Source organism: Mixophyes fleayi, chromosome 5 (genome assembly GCF_038048845.1).
Source record: "Mixophyes fleayi isolate aMixFle1 chromosome 5, aMixFle1.hap1, whole genome shotgun sequence".
Lineage (NCBI taxonomy): Eukaryota > Metazoa > Chordata > Amphibia > Anura > Limnodynastidae > Mixophyes > Mixophyes fleayi.
Genome location: NC_134406.1, coordinates 938,393 through 959,729, shown reverse-complemented (window position 1 = coordinate 959,729; position 21,337 = coordinate 938,393). Strand labels below are relative to the sequence as shown.

General features: G+C 44.5%; 1 protein-coding gene across 4 annotated transcripts; it reads left to right on the top strand.

Moving 5' to 3' along the window:
• Positions 1–1,755: 1,755 nt before the first annotated feature.
• On the top strand, positions 1,756–8,487 carry SLC33A2 (solute carrier family 33 member 2). Of its 4 annotated transcripts, none has more exons than XM_075211500.1 (6): positions 1,756–1,988; positions 3,209–3,929; positions 5,551–5,698; positions 6,352–6,492; positions 6,883–6,992; positions 7,965–8,049. In XM_075211500.1, the coding sequence occupies exons 2-5, from the start codon at positions 3,230–3,232 to the stop codon at positions 6,977–6,979; spliced, it is 1,086 nt and encodes a 361-aa protein (XP_075067601.1). In that variant the 5' UTR covers positions 1,756–1,988; positions 3,209–3,229; the 3' UTR covers positions 6,980–6,992; positions 7,965–8,049. The 4 variants fall into 4 exon arrangements, with proteins under 4 accessions (XP_075067601.1, XP_075067602.1, XP_075067600.1 ...); XM_075211501.1 differs by having other exon boundaries at positions 1,757–1,988; positions 6,352–6,458; positions 6,912–6,992; XM_075211499.1 differs by having other exon boundaries at positions 1,764–1,988; positions 6,352–6,458; positions 7,965–8,487.
• The last annotated feature ends 12,850 nt before the right edge of the window (positions 8,488–21,337 follow it).

Genomic DNA, 21,337 nt, shown 5'->3' with positions numbered 1-21,337 from the left:
GCCGCCGTGACCTCTCTGTGACCCTGCAGAACGTGTCACATGACTCGTGCAAACATGGATACCACCTGCCACTGCTTCTCAGTGTCTGTCTGACTGCACAGCCGCTGCGTGTACCAAGATGGCCGCCGTGACCTCTCTGTGACCCTGCAGAACGTGTCACATGACTCGTGCAAACATGGATACCACCTGCCACTGCTTCTCAGTGTCTGTCTGACTGCACAGCCGCTGCGTGTACCAAGATGGCCGCCGTGACCTCTCTGTGACCCTGCAGGACGTGTCACATGACTCGTGCAAACATGGATACCACCTGCCACTGCTTCTCAGTGTCTGTCTGACTCCACAGCCACTGCGTGTACCAAGATGGCCGCCATGACCTCTCTCTGACCCTGCAGGACGTGTCACATGACTCGTGCAAACATGGATACCACCTGCCACTGCTTCTCAGTGTCTGTCTGACTCCACAGCCGCTGGGTGTACCAAGATGGCCGCCAGAACCTCTCTCTGACCCTGCAGGACGTGTCACATGACTCATGCAAACATAGATACCACATGCCACTGCTTCTCAGTGTCTGTCTGACTCCACAGCCACTGCGTGTACCAAGATGGCCGCCATGACCTCTCTCTGACCCTGCAGGACGTGTCACATGACTCGTGCAAACATGGATACCACCTGCCACTGCTTCTCAGTGTCTGTCTGACTCCACAGCCGCTGGGTGTACCAAGATGGCCGCCAGAACCTCTCTCTGACCCTGCAGGACGTGTCACATGACTCGTGCAAACATGGATACCACCTGCCACTGCTTCTCAGTGTCTGTCTGACTCCACAGCCGCTGGGTGTACCAAGATGGCCGCCAGAACCTCTCTCTGACCCTGCAGGACGTGTCACATGACTCGTGCAAACATGGATACCACCTGCCACTGCTTCTCAGTGTCTGTCTGACTCCACAGCCACTGCGTGTACCAAGATGGCCGCCGTGACCCTGCAGGACGTGTCACATGACTCGTGCAAACATGGATACCACCTGCCACTGCTTCTCAGTGTCTGTCTGACTCCACAGCCGCTGCGTGTACCAAGATGGCCGCCAGAACCTCTCTCTGACCCTGCAGGACGTGTCACATGACTCGTGCAAACATGGATACCACCTGCCACTGCTTCTCAGTGTCTGTCTGACTCCACAGCCACTGCGTGTACCAAGATGGCCGCCGTGACCCTGCAGGACGTGTCACATGACTCATGCAAACATGGATACCACCTGCCACTGCTTCTCAGTGTCTGTCTGACTCCACAGCCACTGCGTGTACCAAGATGGCCGCCGTGACCCTGCAGGACGTGTCACATGACTCGTGCAAACATGGATACCACCTGTCACTGCTTCTCAGTGTCTGTCTGACTCCACAGCCACTGCGTGTACCAAGATGGCCGCTGTGACCTCTCTGTGACCCTGCAGGACGTGTCACATGACTCGTGCAAACATGGATACCACCTGCCACTGCTTCTCAGTGTCTGTCTGACTCCCAGCCACTGCGTGTACCAAGATGGCCGCCGTGACCCTGCATGACGTGTCACATGACTCGTGCAAACATGGATACCACCTGCCACTGCTTCTCAGTGTCTGTCGGACTCCACAGCCGCTGGGTGTACCAAGATGGCCGCCATGACCTCTCTCTGACCCTGCAGGACGTGTCACATGACTCGTGCAAACATGGATACCACCTGCCACTGCTTCTCAGTGTCTGTCTGACTCCACAGCCGCTGGGTGTGCCACGATGGCCGCCAGGATCTCTCTCTGACCCTGCAGGACGTGTCACATGACTCGTGCAAACGTGGATACCACCTGACACTACTTCTCAGTCTCTGACTACACAGCAGCTGGGTGTACAAAGATGGCCACCAGGAACGTCCTCTGACCTGGCATCATGTGCTACATGACATACAAACATGGCTGCCTCCAGTCTGCAGACACTTCACATGAGCACCTGAGACTGTGGTTAGTTTTCTCTTTCTGCATTTTTTTCTTTTATACCCATTATATTGTGTGCATGACATGTAGTCTGTTCTTCTTCTGATTGGTTGCTATAGGCAACATCTCCACTTTCACAAATCTGCAGCTTGATAAATTTACCCCCAGGTGTCAGTCACATACTCCTCATACAGTCACTACAGGAGGAAGCACTGGTGACTGACAGCAGGAATACAGGAGGGATATTATAGTACCTGTACACTAGCTGTCAGTCGCACACTTCTCATACAGTCACTACAGGAGGACAGGACAGATGGTATAGTTAGTATCTGTGCTCTAGGTGTCAGTCACATGCTTCTTATACTTATTCTTATACATTACTTTTGGTCCCTTAAAAAGTGGGAGGCACATATAGAAACCGTTGTAATTCCTACACTGTTCACCTGATTTGGATGTAAATACCCTCAAATTTAAGCTGAAAGTCTGCAGTTAAAGCACATCTTGTTAGTTTCATTTCAAATCCATTGTGGTGGTGTACAGAGCCCAAAATATGAGAATTGTGTCGATGTTACAATATTTATGGACTTGACTGTAGGTTTCAGTCATTGTGCTTCTCATACAGTGACTACGGAACTGGTGCACTTTGAGGTCTCGGCAGGTAGCATATGGGGTAAGAATGTCTTGCTTACATTAAGGGCTAGATTTACTAAGCTGCAGGTTTGAAAAAGTGTGGATGTTGCCTATAGCAACCAATCAGATTCTAGCTTTCATTTATTTAGTGCTTTCTACAAAATGACAGCTAGAATCTGATTGGTTGCTATAGGCAACATCCCCACTTTTTCAAACCCGCAGCTTAGTAAATCTATCCCTAAGAGTCTAGTGAGGGCTCTATAAGCATGTGCACAACCTAATTTGGTCCTTTCTCTTTTTAATGCAGGGGAAACAAAACATTAGTCTATTGTACAATACAAGCTGGTGTGTTGGTTTAATATTATATATTGAAGTAATCCGTTCCGCACTATGGAAAATATATCAATCTGCTCCTATTTCTGTAAACCTTCACCCTGCAAGTTGGCTCCTTCACGGCCTTAAGAGGGCCTCTAAATTAGAATGATTTTTCTTTCCTTTTCTAAGTGTTTGTTTTTATTTAAAATGACTGCATTTGAAAGGTTTCCTAGTCTGTGATTGTGAGGTATCTCGCAGTTATTTATTTTTACATTATAAAGGTTTTTGTCTCTGTGTTCCAGTTTTTTGGCCATGATGCCACAATGCCAAAGTGCAAAGTCATGTCCAGTCCTTACATCCCCCTGGGTGTCCTCTATCTGGTCCAGGGATTCCCATATGGTCTTCAGTCTGGTCTTTTTCCTGTTCTCCTTCGGACTCAGGGACTCTCACTATCTCACATCGGCCTAACAAGGGTCTTGTACTTGCCGTGGCTGCTGAAGGTGTTGTGGTCTCCATTGGTGGATGGATTATGGAGCCGTCGGACTTGGCTCATGCTTAGTACAGGAGGTCTGTGCTTATGTTGCCTTCTTTGTTCCCTACTCCCCCCTGGAACTGCTTTCAGGTCCCTAGCCTGGCTTCTCCTGTTCATGCATATTCTCGCCTCAATGCAGGACGTGGCATTAGATGCAGTGTCCGTGGCAGTGCTGACCCAGGAGCAAGTGGGGCTGGGCAACTCTCTCCAAGTGGTGGCTTACAAACTGGGATCAGTATTGGCCGGAGGGGGAGCTCTTGCCTTGCTTGATCTTCTGGGCTGGAGAATGGTCTTTCTGCTTCTTGCAGTCGGATACTTGCTGGCCGTGCTGTGTGTTTGGTGGGCAAAAGCCTTTAAAGGAGAAGAGTCAAGCCATCGAGGAAACTCGAAGGGCACACTGAGAAGACCAAGTCTGGGAGATGTCGTGTGGAGAGTTCTCCAAGTCCCAGGGACAGTCTGGACCATTGTCTATGTGCTAATCTACAAACTGGGTGAGTTTGGGACAGATCTGTCGCAGACATACATGTGTGTTATATATTATATTATTAGTACATGAAGCTGAACCTAGTAACATAGTAACATAGTTGATGAGGTTGAAAAAAGACACCAGTCCATCAAGTTCAACCTATTTTGGATCTCCTGCGATCCTGCACTTATATTTGAAATTAATCCAGAGTAAGCAACCGCCAATCTGTTTCAATTGTGAAAATCCCCCCAGACTCAATATTGCAGTCCTATGTTTACCCTATATCCACTACTATTCTTCATTTTAATTAACGGTCGTATCCCTGCATACACCTTTCCGCTAAAAATTTGTCTAACCCTTTCTTAAACATATCTATTGAATCTGCCATCACAACCTTCCCTGGTAGTGAATTCCATATCTTGACTGCCCTTACTGTAAAGAACCCCTTCCTTTGCTGGTTGTGAAATTTCCTCTCCTCTAACCTTAGGGGATGACCACGTGTCCTGTGTATGGTCCTTGGTGTAAAAAGTTCCCATGAAAGTTCTTTGTATTGACCCTTAATGTATTTGTACATAGTAATCATATCTCCCCTTAGACGCCTCTTTTCTAAAGTAAACATGCCTAAACTGGCTAACCTTTCCTCATAACTTAATGACTCCATACCCTTTATCAATTTTGTCGCCCTTCTCTGAACCCTTTCTAGTTCCAAAGTATCTTTTTTATAGAGTGTTGCCCAGAACTGTACTCCATATTCAAGATGAGGTCTTACCAACGATTTATACAGTGGCAAAATTACACTGTCTTCCCTTGCATCTATGCCCCTTTTTATGCATGCCAATACTTTGTTTGCCCTTGCAGCTGCTGCTTGACATTGAGCACTATTGCTAAGTCTACTGTCTACGAGCACTCCCAAATCCTTTTCCATTATAGATTCTCCCAAATTAATTCCATTTAATTTATAGATTGCGTTCTTGTTTTTGATCCCTGAATGCATAACCTTACATTTATCTGTGTTAAACCTCATATTCCATTTGGCCGTCCAATCCTCCAGTTTATGTAAGTCCCTCTGTAGAGAAGCTACATCTTGCTCTGATTTTATTACCTTACAGAGTTTAGTGTCATCTGCAAAAATAGAAACTTTACTCTCTAAACCATCACCAAGGTCATTAATAAATATATTAAAAAGGATTGGTCCCAGCACGGAACCTTGAGGTACTCCACTTAAGACTTTTGACCAATTCGAAAATGTTCCATTTATCACAACTCTCTGTTCCCTATTCTCTAACCAGTTTGCGATCCAAGTACAAATTTTGATTCCTAGATCCAGTTCCCTTATTTTGTAAACCAACCTCTTGTGTGGCACTGTATCAAAGGCCTTTGCAAAATCTAAGTAGACCACATCTACTGTCCTGCCCTGGTCTAAGTTCCCAATAACTTCCTCGTAGAAACTAATTAGATTAGTTTGACATGACCTATCCCTCACAAATCCATGTTGATTCCCACTAATAATTTTATTGCGTACCAAGTAATCCTGAATATTGTCCCTTAAAATACCTCAGTTTGTTGTGATTAAACTAACTACAAACATATAACATATCATTAGTGTGTGTGTAGCAGGTTATGTATTGTTTGCTATTACTTCATAGGTGAGCAGGGCTCTCTCAGTATGGTTCCTCTTTTGCTACTGGATCAGGGGGTCTCCCCAGCTGAGTTGGGGGTCTGGAATGGGATCCTGTCATTGACTGTCTCCATTGCTGGATCTGCTCTTGGAGGCATGCTTTTAGGAAAAGGAAGGTATGTCTTTATCCAGCCCTCACCTTGTAGGCCAGGACCTCCACCTCTTACAGTCTTGTGACATACCTGCCAAGGTTAAATGAATAACTATTGTTTTAAATAACAGTTCAAGCTATTTACAATTAAGAATCTTTCAGATAGGACTCCAATTTCCAGTCCAACTTACATAGGGATTTTCATGTTGCCCATTATGTTTTGTGAAACTTCCAGCTTGGTGTGAGAATTATGTCTCTTGTTCTTTCTACAAGTCTCATTCTAGACAAAACCTATCTCTCTTCGTGGTCCTCTTACACATCTCCTCACAGTTCTTCTATGTCATCATAGGTTTGTTCTTCCTCTCAGGTCTGCTTGTTGTATCATAGGGTTCTCCAATACATCTCCTCGTAGGTGTTCTCCTGTGTGTCTCAGCCAGATTGTCATACACATCTCCTCTCTGGTGTACCCCTGTGTTTCTCAGCAGTTATCTGACTTCTCTCCTCTCAATTCTCCAAAAACGTGTCTTGGTAGAGTGCTCTTAGCTCGTTACAAGTCTCCTCAAAAAAACAAAGTAATTGGTTTTTCAGGTTCTTCTTCTTGAATCTCCTCATCTTGATGGTTATAGCACATTATACTCTTTGTGGTTACTTTTAATTGGTCTCTTCTTGTCCTTATAGGTCATTGCAGCCATTCCTGAGGGCACTGCTCACTTTACGGGTTTTTGGTCTCGTGTTTCAGACCATGCTCCTCTCTGCACTAGGCAGAGACACGAGTATTGTGAAAGGTGAGATGGGAGATGTCTGCAGCTACGGGATAATGTGGGTATATTCGCATTTGTGTGTTTATTTATGTGCAATATCATTACTATAAAGCATCTTTTTATGCTGAGATTACGTCCAGTCTGTATTTACTGTCTGTGTTGTCTGCACTGATCCTGCTCACTGACTCCTGCTCTCTCTGTCTGACTCCTGCTCTCTCTGTCTGTCTGACTCCTGCTCTCTCTGTCTGTCTGACTCCTGCTCTCTCTGTCTGTCTGACTCCTGCTCTCTCTGTCTGTCTGACTCCTGCTCTCTCTGTCTGTCTGACTCCTGCTCTCTCTGTCTGTCTGACTCCTGCTCTCTCTGTCTGTCTGACTCCTGCTCGTGCGTTACACATTTACTAAATTCTGTTGTGAAGATGACTGTTATTCCTCCGCTTTGTGTCCTCAGTGTGTCTCCTCCTCACTCTGGTGTTGCAGAATTTCCTGGCGGGTGTTATTACTACAGTGACCTTCACTCTCATGATGCACTGCACTCGTCAGGCTGACAAGGGAATACAGGTATCCTGGGCTCGTTATCTCAATCTGTACTGAAACTAGAGGCCACGGCCTTTACAGTGCACACAGTCACGATGCTTGTACATGACATGAACATGGTTTAGTGATAGTCATGTGCCTATAATGCTGCAGGTGCTTGAGTGCATCATACAGGCCAGTGGGAGCTGAATTACATTTGAAAATAACTGTCGATGATATAAGTACAGGACTAGACACAGAAGGAAGCAAGATGGATTTAGTAGATGTTACAGGGTAGTGTGAGTGTGTCAATGTGCCTCTGTATGTGGGTGAATATCTGTATATGTATGTGTGGGTGTATGTATGTGAGTGTGTGTATGTATGTATGTATGTGAGTGTGTGTATGTATGTATGTGTGTATGTATGTGTGGGTGTATGTATGTATGTGAGTGTGTGGGTGTATGTATGTATGTATGTATGTATGTATGTATGTATGTATGTATGTGAGTGTGTGGGTGTATGTATGTATGTGTGGGTGTATGTATGTATGTATGTATGTGTGGGTGTATGTATGTATGTATGTATGTATGTGTGGGTGTATGTATGTATGTATGTATGTATGTGAGTGTGTGTGTGTATGTGTGGGTGTATGTATGTGAGTGAGTGTGTATGTATGTGTGGGTGTATGTATGTATGTATGTGTGGGTGTATGTATGTGTGGGTGTATGTGGGTGTATGTATGTATGTATGTGTGGGTGTATGTATGTGAGTGTGTGTATGTATGTATGTATGTATGTATGTATGTATGTATGTATGTGTGGGTGTATGTATGTATGTGTGTATGTATGTATGTATGTATGTATGTATGTATGTGTGGGTGTATGTATGTATGTATGTATGTATGTGTGGGTGTATGTATGTATGTCAGTGTGTAATCTGCTGTAACTGCCTGAAGAGCATCTTTATTAATGATTTGCTCTTACTGTTCTCGAATATTTTGTGTCTCCTCTCCCACAGGCCACTCACTACAGTCTCCTCTCGTCTCTGGAGGTTCTGGGTAAAGTATGTTTCAGTGCTGTTTCAGGACTCCTGGTTGACTCATTAGGCGTCTCCACGTCCTTCTGTTTGTTTATCATTCTGTCCTTCCTGCCGCTCCTACACCTCCAGAAACTTCCACCCATCCTGAGCTGATAGTTGCTGAACATGAACCCACTACCTGAGAGATGCTGGACAATGACTGATGGATCCACCCACCAGCTGAGACATGCTGGACAATGACTGATGGATCCACCCACCAGCTGAGACATGCTGGACAATGACTGATGGATCCACCCACCAGCTGAGACATGCTTGACAATGACTGATGGATCCACCCACCAGCTGAGACATGCTGGACAATGACTGATGGATCCACCCACCAGCTGAGACATGCTGGACAATGACTGATGGATCCACCCACCAGCTGAGACATGCTGGACAATGACTGATGGATCCACCCACCAGCTGAGACATGCTTGACAATGACTGAAGGATCCGTCAATCTCTGTGATACTAGACAATGACCTATTTTCTGGCCAATAAAATGTAATATCACCTCTCTGTCTCTCTTCTTCATGTTGTAACTTCCATGAAGGTTATCTCCTGTCTTTATAATATAATATATGATATTATTGTCATTGCCTTCTCATTAAAACACATTATTTTTCTTTGAAAACAATTAAAGACCAAACTTTGTTTATCCAAATGTAGAAATATCAGATTGTGATGCAGTAAAAGCTGCCGCTTTCCTTAGGGCAGCGCTGGTCATCGCTGAATGATCTGCATATATAACTATTCCCAGACACACATCCCGTTTTGTTATTAAGTGTCCCTTGTGATAATACCAGGATGCTAGGGTAGAAACCCAGAGGAAAGTCCTGGTATCTAGGGGTTCAGGATCACACAGGAAAATAAAAGGTGTGGATACAACGGTATCTTTATTACAGCTAAATGCAAACAATAGCATATATATATATATATATATATATATATATATATATATATATATATATATATATATATATATATACAAACAATAATTTAAACAACACCCAGTGTACACCAAACTTCAACCATCCCTCAGCAACACCCCAGTGTTCAATAACCCCAAATTGTTTATAACGAAAATAGGTTTCATATACCTGTCCAAGTTATAGGGGAATGATGATGTCTGTGATTAATAGAATAAGTCCGGCAGAGCAAACAAGTCTGCAAATCCAGGAAAATCTTGTAATCCAGTAGCCACAATACTCCCAGGGAAAATCCTTAGCACCCTGGTAGCAGCCGAAACTTCAACGCCAGTAGCTTTTAGAAGCAAATGACACACACCCCGAAGTCTCTCCTCCAGTCCTTCTTAAACGGACATTTCCTATGCTGGGAATCCCTCCCTGCAGGGTTATCCACAGGTAATGGATGCTGGGATTGGCTGGGAGGTATTAGTGGGATGGAGATAGGAGTGAAGAGCTGTCCTACCCTCATGGTTTTCCCTGCTGTTTTGGAGTCTAGGGGGTAAATGTATCAAGCTGAGAGTTTTCCGGCGGGTTTGAAAAACCAATCAGATTCTAGCTATGTTTATTTAGTACATTCTACAAAATAAAAGCTAGAATCTGATTGGTTGCTATAGGCAACATCTCCACTCTTCAAACTTGCTGGAAAACTCTCAGCTTGATACATTTACCCCCAGGAGTCTGACACAGTTCCAGGGAGAACAATAGCTGCTCCAATCAGTTGCTGATTGACTTAACCCTTTTAACCCCTTCCAGTCAATTGTGATGTCAGAGAGACTCCAGCTGCTTTTAGCTTCCTGTCTGTAAGAGGGGGGTGATGCTTTGATCAGGAAACAGTACACCTACCATGTTGTAATCCACTATGATGATCAGATGAATATATGTAACCCACATGGCTTTATTTAAGAATAATATGGTTAAACTTAAGTCCATTTTATAGGTTTTATCCACACATAGATTATGTAACAAGTGAGGTTAATAAATTAAAGCAGGCCTGTCCAACCTGCGGCCCTCCAGATGTTGTGACACTACAAGTCCCAGCATGCCCTTCCAGCTATCAACAGGTTGTCTACTGGCAAAGCATGCTGGGACTTGTAGTTTCACAACACCTGGAGGGCCGCAGGTTGTCAGGCCTGAATTAAAGCAACCCAATGTTCAACTAAGCACAAGCAACTTTTCATCCCAAGTGTTTAAATGACAGATGGGGAAAATGATGTCTGTCACATCCCTGTAATAAGTCGTTGAGATCTCTAAGGAAACTGCTGCTCCACAAATGAGCTATGAATGTCCCAGCTCCTTATACCTCCAGTTGGACAACCATCTTCAGCAATAACAGCTGTAGTCCCTTACTTGTAAACATGTGTGTTGGCAACTACAGACTGCATATTCTCCATAACTGGCCACTCATGATTCTCATTTTAAAACCTGTGCCCATCGGTCTGTCCAATTAAGTATCAGCACCCAGTCATGACTGCCTTATAATATCGTCATGGTTCATTGAAGCTTTGAACCATGAAACAGGAAGACTGCCCCTCCCACTGCAGGGTGACAAAAGAGTACACCTTACAAGTCTGGCGGGTACAATGGCGCTGGCCATCTTTCTCTTTTACATCTCCGGACACACCATCGTTCATAGTAATAACATTTTCTGGCCATATTGTTTCTTTGTCCCATAATTTCCCCTATTGTCTGCTCAGCTTATCCACCCGTCCAGACTGGCTCCATCTCCACTTCCTGATAACACATGACACACAGGTTGTCTGACAGATATATAGTTTATTTACTGTAAAGAATATAATATAAAAGTAATAATGCAAAGCGTAATATGATACAAAAGTGTTACTTATCTGTCAATAGATTTTCCAGTAGAATTGTGTAATCACAGATATTACTAGGACCCTGCCTTTCTCCGTACAGCAAACTCAAAAACTAGGAAAACAAAATGATAGCAAACAGGTGTTTGCCAATTCTGCAGCATTCCAAACTGAGGCGATGTTATGTCGCAGCAACTTGCTTTTATTGACGAGGACCCTAAAATCATTTGCAGATAATTTATAAACATGATCTTGGACTTCTATTGGTTTAATACTGATAAGAAAGATTGAGCATGTGCAGTAGGCACAAAGAACCTTCCTAAGAAAATGTGTAGAACTTTCTAGAAAGTCCTTGATTGTATAAGCACTGTGAGCCTTAAAGTAATACACACATGAAAGTACAAACAGCAAAATGGGGTTTCAGCAGGCATTTTATCACACCTGCTACACGTATGATAATGAAGAGATTATCCGGCTGCGGATGTAAGATTGTACAAAGATACTTTGCCTCTTGCCTTATGGACCTGCCCATCGGGACAGGAGGCAGTTACTTCTATGGATGTCGTGTCACTCAGAGGTGATGAGATGGACCCCTATGTATGTTGTCCTTCTTGGACTTCCTCGGGGAACATGGATCTTACGGTACCTGGTTGCTCCATTACACAGAAACAACGTGACTGCGATCTTTTCCCTAGATTGCACCAGCGATATCATCAGCACATGGGCAGAGTTCAGAAATGTGTATGGCAGGCATCTTATAGGCCTCTCTTGTCAGCTGGTAAGAACACCTAAGCGGCTCAGGGAAACAGCATTAAATAAGCTCTACTTATAATGGATATATCCATATCACTCGGTCATTAAAAAAAATATAAAACCAAATTCAGTTTTGTTATTTATACAATTAGCCTTAGTTGTATACATGTATGTTTAAAAAGTATGTCCAGCTTCTACTATTCAGAACTACATTAATCTGTGTATCTCATCTCTGCAACTGTGTGTTTAAAAAGTATGTTATAGGAAATTGTTATCAGTCCTAACTTAGGTTGGCCAGAGTCTTTAATACCGCTTTCATACTGCCGCCTCGGCAATATCCCGGGTTTTTGGTGCAGTATGAATGGGGTATTATTGATGCCTAATTTATGATGGATATCTGGCCTCCTCTAGCCTATTTGAGGAATGTTTTCTTTTCCTTTGATTAGCTGACCAATTAGCACAGCTGTAGTGTATTCCTAAATTAGCCTGACTACATCTTATCTTCAGTCTATGGGGTGATGTATGTGGGGTGAGACGTGTGTGATTTCTACACTAAGTGAGTTTTCTCACAAAGTGTATGAAAATGCACAGTTAGACAACACAGTTGGACAACATTGGATTGCTTCCAGGAATAAGCTACATCTGCCAGTCTATTTCTGCAATACTTATCTATCTATACAGAACACTGCAAATAGGTAATTGTTTAAAATCCCCTAACTTTTTGTCTTTTACTCTTTTATCAAAATGTTCAACAAATTGCTTTTCTTGGTCTCTTTTCATAGCATTATCTTTAGGACGGTATCATCTTTCACCCCTCCACCAACACAAACATTTGTCCTCATTACACCTGCATTACTCCACTCACCTCTAGTTAACACCTATGAACTGTTGTCCTATTTATTATCTCTAACAAGTACAGCGTCCACCTGTCGCAAGAAAATAAAAGGTCACACATCTTACAATCCCCTTACCTATCTTTCTCTCTCTCTGCTTCTATTAATCCAATCTACGTCCATCCATCTACGTCCTCCAATCCCCGTCGCCTCTTTGCCACCTTCAACTCCATCCTCTCTCCCCCCCTCCCCCTCTCCCACATTCCCTCTCCGCCTCTGACTTCTCCACCTTTTTCTCTTCCAAAATTGAGGCCATCAGACTGAACATTTCCTCCTCCAATCCCTCTCCCGCCACCACCATCGCTTCACCGCCCTCTATTAATCAGCTCTGGTGCTCCTTCACCCCTACATCTGGTGATGAAGTTCGCTCCCTTATTCTTTCCTCTCCACCCTCTACCTGTCCTCCTGATCCAATCCCCTCTCACCTCCTTCGCTCTCTTACTCCTACTGCTTGCTCTCACCTGACTCACTTTTTCAACTTATCACTCTCCTCTGGCACAGTCCCCTCTTCATTCAAACACGCTCTCATCTCTCCTATTCTCAAGAAAGCCAATCTTGACCCCACCTCCCTTGCGAATTATCACCCTATCTCTCTTCTCCCTTATGCCTCCAAATTACTCGAGCGGATTGTCTGCAGCCGCCTCACCAGACACCTCTCTGACAACTCCCTCCTTGACCCCCTCCACTCCACTGAAACTGCCTTGGCCAAAGTTACCAATGATCTCCTATCAGCCAAAGCCAAGGGTCACTTCTCCCTACTCATCCTCCTCGATCTCTCCGCGGCCTTTGACACTGTAGACCACCCCCTCCTACTGCAAACTCTTCTCTCTCTCGGCCTTTCCGGTTCTGTCCATGCCTGTTTCACCTCATACCTTGCTAACCGCTCTTTCTCTGTATCCACGTCTGGTTCTTCCTCCACCCCCTCCACTCTCCCTATTGGAGTCCCTCAAGGCTCTGTTCTGGGCCCTCTACTATTTTCGCTCTACACTTCCTCCCTTGGCGCTCTCATCTCCTCTTTCGGTCTTCAGTATCACCTCTATGCTGATGACATTCAACTCTACATATCTTCTCCTGATCTTTCCTCCTCCCTCCTCTCTCGTGTATCTGACTGCCTCTCAGCCATCACCTCCTGGATGTCCTCGCGCTTTCTCAAAATTAACATCTCTAAAACTGAACTCATTGTCTTTCCCCCGCCTCGACTCCCTTCCCACCATGACCTCTCTATCGCTGTTAACAACTCCACCATCTCCTCTGTCGGCCAACTCCGCTGCCTTGGGGTCACTCTTGACTCCTCTCTCTCTTTTGCCCCCTACATTCAATCCCTCGCCCAAGCCTGTCGCTTCCAACTCCGCAACATTGCCCGCATCCGTCCCTTCCTCTCTCAGGAAGCCACCAAAACTATCATACACGCACTCATCATCTCCCGCCTTGATTACTGCAACATCCTCCTTACTGGCCTCCCCAACTCCCACCTCGCACCCCTCCGCTCTATACTCAATGCGGCTGCAAGACTCATCTTCCTTTCACGCCGCTCCTCCTCTGCCTCCCCTCTCTGCCTTGCCTTACACTGGCTCCCTTTCCCCTACAGAATCCTTTTCAAACTCCTTACCACCACGTACAAGGCTCTCTCTCAGTCTACGGCCCCTTACATCTCTAACCTCATCTCCATTCATACTCCTGCCCGCTCCCTACGCTCAGCTAATGACCGCCGCCTCTCCTCCACTCTTATTACCACTTCCCACTACAGAATCCAAGACTTCTCCCGTGCAGCCCCCCTCCACTGGAACGACCTCCCTCGCTCCATCCGTCTCTCTCCTAATCTGTGCTCCTTCAAACGAGCACTCAAAACTCACCTGTTCCTTAAAGCCTACCAACCTTCTACCTAACCCCGCATCTCCTCCAAACGTTCTACCCTCTCTCCTCCCGGTCCCTCTCCCCACACTTCAACTTCCTCCAATTGTGTCTGTTTCGCTCACCCACCCTTAGGATGTAAGCTCGAATGAGCAGGGCCTTCTTCCCTCTTGTCTCCACACCTGTTCTTCTACTCCGCCTCTACTGCATTGACCTAACTGGAGTTTCTGAAGCATTGTATTTTTTGTTTATTGTTCTGTACTGTTAAACCCTGTATAGTCTACTGTTTGCTTTGTGTACGGCGCTGCGGAAATCTTGTGGCGCCTAACAAATAAATGATAATAATAATAATAATAATATTAGCCGGTGATATATCACCTAATCCAGGTCCCCCACACTCCTCACACACACATACATCAGAACACTACCATTCTATAGCAAACCTCAAACACATCACCTGTTTCCCCTCTCCTCCAAAGTCCTTTAAATGAGCCCCTTGGAATGCACGCTCTGTTTGTAACAAACTTACCTCCATACATGACCTCTTCCTCTCAAAAAACCTCAACCTTCTGGCAATAACTGAAACACGGCTCATGCAATCAGACACTGCCTCACCTGCAGCCCTGTCACATGGTGGCCTCCAACTCACCCACACCTCCAGACCTGAAGGCAGACAAGGAGGTGGGGTTGGACTACTTCTCTCCCCACAGTGCACGTTCACAGTTCTACCAAATGTCCCATCACTAACGTTCACATCTTTTGAAGTACATGCTGTTAGGATTTTTAACCCGTTCTCTATGCGTGTTGCTGTCATCTATCGCCCCCTTAGTCCACACCAACAGTTTATTGCGGATTTCTCTGCATGGCTCCCTCACTTCTTATCTTCAGACATCCCCACCCTCATCCAGGGTGATTTCAATATCCCCATTGATAACCCACCTTCCAAAGCTGCTTCCAAACTACTCTCTCTAACCTCTTCACTTGACCTCTCCCAAGGGATTGAATCATCTACTCATCAGGATGGCCATTGCCTTGATCTTGTTTTCTCTAAAGTATGCTCACTTTCTAATTTTCTTAACACACCTTCCCCCTCTCAGATCATCACCTTATCAGCTACACGCTCACCCCCACTGCTCTAACCTCTCTACTGTCTAACTCTACCGCAGAAATCTTAATTCTATTAATCTTCAACAATTTTCCACCTCTCTCCAACACCTTCTCTCCCCTATCTCTACATTCTCCTCCCAAGATGGCAGTACCTCATTTTCACCAAACATTAACAGCACTTGATCAAGTGGCTCCAGCGACACTACATACTACATGTCGACTTCGATGTCAGCCATGGTACACTACATCAACACGAAATCTTCAAAAACTTTCCCGTAAAGCAGAACGTTACTGGCGTAAATCTCGCACCTCTAATGACTTCCTCACATATACTTCTATCTATCGCTCCTATCGAAATGCTCTGGACACTGCAAAACAAACATACTTCCAATCTCTTATTTATGCTCAGGCATCTAACCCCAAATGCCTTTTTAACACATTTAAATCTCTTCTCAATCCTCCCACCCCAAACCCTCCGTCTACTATCAGTGCCCAGGATCTTGCTTCCTACTTCAAGTACAAGATTGATAAGATGAGACTAGAAATGGTATCCTCTTGCTTGACAAGCAATCAACTTAATTCCTTCCCACTACCCTCTGACACCCTCTTTCATTTGAGCCCACAAATGAAGAGGAAATTTCTACTCTCTTCTTATCTTCCTACTCTACCTCCTGTCCTCTTCATCCTATTCCCTCGCAAATTGGTAGATCCCTGTCTCCTGTGCTCATTTCACCTAACTAAAATCTGTAATCTCTCGCTCTATACTGGCATCTTTCCATCACTATACAAGGACGCAATGATTACTCCTATTCTAAAAAAAACAAGATTCCGACCCAAACTCTCTCTCAAATTACCATCCCATCTCTCAGCTCCCGTGCCCCTCCAAGCTTCTAGAGAGATTTGACTACACACTCCTCACACACTTCCTTTCCGAAAACAACCTGTTGTATCCTCTTCAGTCTGGCTTTCGCTCTCAACACTCCACAGAGACTGCGTTGACTAAGGTTGTCAATGATCTGATCACTGCTAAAACTAAACGCCATTACTCTCTGCTAATTTTCCTGGATCTCTCAGCTGCATTTGACACCGTTGACCACTTCCTACTCATACAAACGCTACAATCCCTAGGTCTTCAAGACACTGTTCTATCCTGGTTTTCATCCTACCTCTCTAATCGCTCTTTAACTGTTAATTTCTCTGGAGCCACCTCTGCTCCTCTTCCTTTATCAGTTGGAGTACCACAAGGCTCAGTGCTAGGTCCTCTGCTGTTCTCTATCTATACCGCTTCTCTTGGAAATCTAATAAGTTCCTTTGGATTTCAGTATTATCTCTATGCGGATGATACCCAAATTTATCTATCCTCTCCTGATCTCTCGACATCTGTGTTGTCCCGTGTAACTGTCTTTCTGCCATTTCATCTTGGATGTCCTCTCGCCAACTCAAACATAATCTTTCTAAAACAGAGTTAATAATATTCCCACCCACCAAGAGCATACCTGACATTTCTGTCTCTGTTGATAACATGACCATAAATCCCACCCCACAAGCTCACTGCCTAGGTGTAATCCTTGACTCACGCCTATTCTTTGTTCCCCACATTGACTCTATATCTAAATCATGTTACATACATCTAAAAAAAAAATTCCAGAATTCGCACATATCTCACGCAAGACACTACAAAAACCTTAATTCATGCACTTATCATCTCCCGCATTGACTATTGCAATTCCCTCCTTACTGGTCTTCCCCAAAACAGACTCAAACCCCTACAATCTATTTTGCATGCTGCGGCAAGATTGATTTTCCTTGCAAATCGTTATTCCTCTGTTGAATCACTCTGTATGTCTCTACACTGGCTGCCTGTTTTCTACCGAATCCAATATAAAATAATTTTACTAACCTACAAAGCCATCAACAAAGCTGCACCAACATACATCTCCTTTCTTGTCTCAAAATATCTCCCAACTCGCCAACTCCGTTCTGCACAAGATCTGCGTCTCTCATCCACCCTCATTACATTCTCCCATTCCCGGTTACAGGACTTTTTTCGGGCTGCACCCACTCTATGGAATTCTCTCCCTCGCACAATAAGACTCTCCTCTGGTCTACAAACTTTTCTCTGAAAACCCACCTCTTCAGACAAGCTGATAATATTCCTTAACCACCCTCTTAACCTCACTACATTACCCTATTACCACCCGTTACATAATTTCACATAAGACAACTACCCCTTGACCAACATTGTTGTGTGACAGGAGTCACTTTTACCTTTGCAGTCTGGCTGGGCCGAAATGCAAAATGTAGACTTAACCTCATGTGTCAAACTCCCATTGTCCCATAGATTGTCCCATAGATTGTAAGCTTGCGAGCGGCCTTCTCACCTCTTTGTCCGTTTTACCCAGTTTGTTTATTAGTTTACTGTTTGTCCCCAATTGTAAAGCACTACGGAATATGTTGGCGCTATATAAATAGATGATGATGATGCTGGTAATAAATTTATTAGTATATAAAAGTATATAGTTTATATTAATAAGACGAATAAGACTGATGAAAATGATGACAGTTGCATATAATTATGTAATAAGTAATATCTTTGTGGTGAACAAATATCCTGACTGCTCCGCATCTGTGTGGAATAATTTTCTTGCCATTAGGATTTTCCCCACTATCCAACTAATCCTAGAGGGCTGGCAAAGCCTGTAATCACCCTCAAGCATTGCAATTTTAGTAGTTGGGTGAGAACGAGGTGGACTCTTGGTGGCATCCACCCTCTGGAACCATTTCCAGGACAGTTTGTATATCTCTCTCTCTCTCTCTCTCTCTCTCTCTCTCTCTCTCTCTCTCTATATATATATATATATATATATATATATATATATATATGTGTGTGTGTATATGTGGACAAAAGTATTCGGATGCTTGACCATTACAACAACAGGGGCTGCAATGACATTGTACTGACATTGTCATAGCAGCTGTCCATCAAGCCTATTTAAGGCACATTTAGGTGTGGCTCACAAGCCAGCCTTTGCTAGATGTAGACCCCTATACCTGGGAGGTGAGTGCATCTGATTTTAACTGCATTTTAATAGTGTTTAAAGCATATAGGTCAGTGTAGGACCTGCATATAATGAGGTACCCTTGACGTGGGATGCAGGCTTAAGTCTTTTGATCAAAATATGAACTAATACCTCATGTTTTCATTTTGCTAGACACACACAGATATGCAGTTTAAAGGATAAGCGCTGACAACTTTCTTTCTGTTTTGTATACATATATGGGCATTTATATTGCCACGCAGCTGGTACCACATACAATATGGGATATACCGAGCGCGGGCTTGTTGCCAAGCAGCTGGTACCATATATAATGTGGGATATACCGAGCGCGGGCTTATTTTTCTCTGGTTTTGTTTCAAAATATTGCCTTTTTGTCATAGCAGCTGTCCATCAAGCCTATTTAAGGCACATTTGGGTGTGGCTCACAAGCCAGCCTTTGCTAGATGTAGACCCCTATACCTGGGAGGTGAGTGCATCTGATTTTAACTGCATTTTAATAGTGTTTAAAGCATATAGGTCAGTGTAGGACCTGCATATAATGAGGTACCCTTGACGTGGAATGCAGGCTTAAGTCTTTTGATCAAAATATGAACTAATACCTCATGTTTTCATTTTGCTAGACACACACAGATATGCAGTTTAAAGGATAAGCGCTGACAACTTTCTGTCTGTTTTGTATTCAAATACATATACTTCAACATGGAGTTGGTCCCCCTTTTGCAGCGATAACAGCTTCCAAACATTAAAATTGCCCTTCACTTGAGATAAGCTGCCTACCCAATCACTGAAAAACAGCCCCATACCATTATCCCTCCTCCACCAAACTTCACAGTTGGCATAGTGCATTCAGGCAGGTAACATTCTCCCGGCATCAGCCAAACCCATAAAAGCCCATCTGTCTGCCAAACAGAGAAGTGTGATTCGTCACTCCACAGAACACGTTTCCACTGCTCCACAGTCCAGTGTCGGTGTGCTTTACACCACTCCATCCAACGCTTGGCATTGGTCTTGGTGATGTGAGGATGCATGCAGCAGCTCGGCCATGGAAACCCATTCCATTAAGCTCCCGCTGCACAGTTCTTGTGCTTACATTAATGGCAGTGGAAGGTCGGAACTCTTCAGCTATGGAATCAGCAGAGCGTTGGCAACTTTTACGCACCATGCACCTCAGCAGTCGTTGACCCCGCTCTGTGATTTTACATAGTCTTCTGCTTTGTGGCCTGTTGTTTCTAAATGCTTCCACTTTTTAATAACATCACTTACAGTTGACCGCGGGAAAAACCAGCAGGGATGAAGTTTCACGAACCGTCTTATTGCAAAGGTGGCATTCTATCACAGTACCACATTTGAAGTCACTGAGCTCTTCAGAATAACCCATTTTGTATAACAAATGTTTGCAAATGATAACTGTATGGCTAGGTGCTTGATGTTATACACCTCTAGCAGGTATGGCAAAATACTTTTGTCCATATAGTATACATGCCTACTATAGCTATACACCGATCAGCCACAACAGCTCTGACCTATCAAAGCATTGTCTCCACAAGACCTCTAAAGGTGTCCTGTGGTATCTGGCACCAAGACGTTAGCAGCAGATCCTTTAAGTCCTGTAAGTTGCGAAGTGGGTCCTCCATGGCTTGGACTTGTTTTTAAAGCACATCCACCAGATACTTGTTCGGATTGAGATATGGGGAATTTGGAGGCCAAGTCAACACCTTGAACTCTTTATCGTATTCCTCGAACCATTTCTGAACAAGTTTTGCAGTGTGGTACGGCGCATTATCCTGCTGAAAGAGGTCACTGCCATTGGGGAACACCATTGCCACAAAGGGGTGTAGTTGGTCTGCAACAATGTTTAGGTAGGTGGTAAGTGTTAAAGTAACATCCCCATGAATATCAAGACCCATGGTTTTCCAGCAGAACATTGCCCAGAGCCGGGTTATTCACTGCCTCCGCCGACTTGCCTTCTTGGTGACGTCTCTTCTCCAGGTAAACGATGCGCACACACTCAGTTGTCCGCATGATGTAAAAGAAAATGTGATTCATCAGACCAGGCCACCTTCTTCCATTGCCCATTGGTCCAGTTCTGGTGCTCATGTACCCATTGTAGGCACTTTCGGCGAGGACAGGCGTTAGCATGGGCACTCTGATCTGTCTGCGGCTACACAGCTCCATATGCAACAAGCTGCGATGTTCTGTGTTTTCTGACACCTATCATAGCCAGCATTAACTTTATCAGCAATTTGTGCTACAGTAGTGTGACAGGATGGAGCACCTATGCCACCCTGTCTGTTGTTGTTGGGAACTGGGCTTACTTTGCCCCCGTTCCCTTTCATTATCCCATATGCACCCTCTAACCGCAGTATAAAGGGCTTACAAATGCTGCCACCACTGGACTCCTTACTGGCATCCAGAACTGTGTTCCTTCTGGGTAACTGTCACTGCTAGATTACCCCATTGATGGTGTACCTGGGCTGGTAGCCCTGACCTCTTACTATAGATCTGGATCCTGTGGATGGATTCCCCCTGGCCTATCACACTGGCCAGAGCTGCTGGGTAGCAGGTAGAGCGGTGGTGCTGGAAAGGGGTCCAAACCTCAGACAGCCGGGAACAGATTAGAGTTGGGTCTAAGCTGTAGGTCACATGATTTTCAGCATGGAGTAGTTCTTAAGCAGGTCTTAGAAGCAAGTGATGTTTATTTGCTCAAGTAGTCCTAAGAAGGACAGTTCACATGCCAGTCTGTGGTACTAGCAATCTTTCCAGAAGTATAGATGGTACAAGAATGATACATTCAGTACAAACCAGTGCTGTCTTATACAGTTTTGGACACAGCCTCTCAGGGTAAGCCAGCCCCCTGAAGTCTGAGTT

Excerpts from the sequence above, each read along its gene's own strand:
- SLC33A2 (XM_075211499.1), top strand. The coding sequence starts at position 3,230 with ATGCCAAAGTGCAAAGTCATGTCCAGTCCTTACATCCCCCTGGGTGTC. Across the intron at positions 3,930-5,550 it reads TGTGCTAATCTACAAACTGG|GTGAGCAGGGCTCTCTCAGT; the intron begins GTGAGTTTGGGA and ends ATTACTTCATAG. Across the intron at positions 5,699-6,351 it reads ATGCTTTTAGGAAAAGGAAG|GTCATTGCAGCCATTCCTGA; the intron begins GTATGTCTTTAT and ends TTGTCCTTATAG.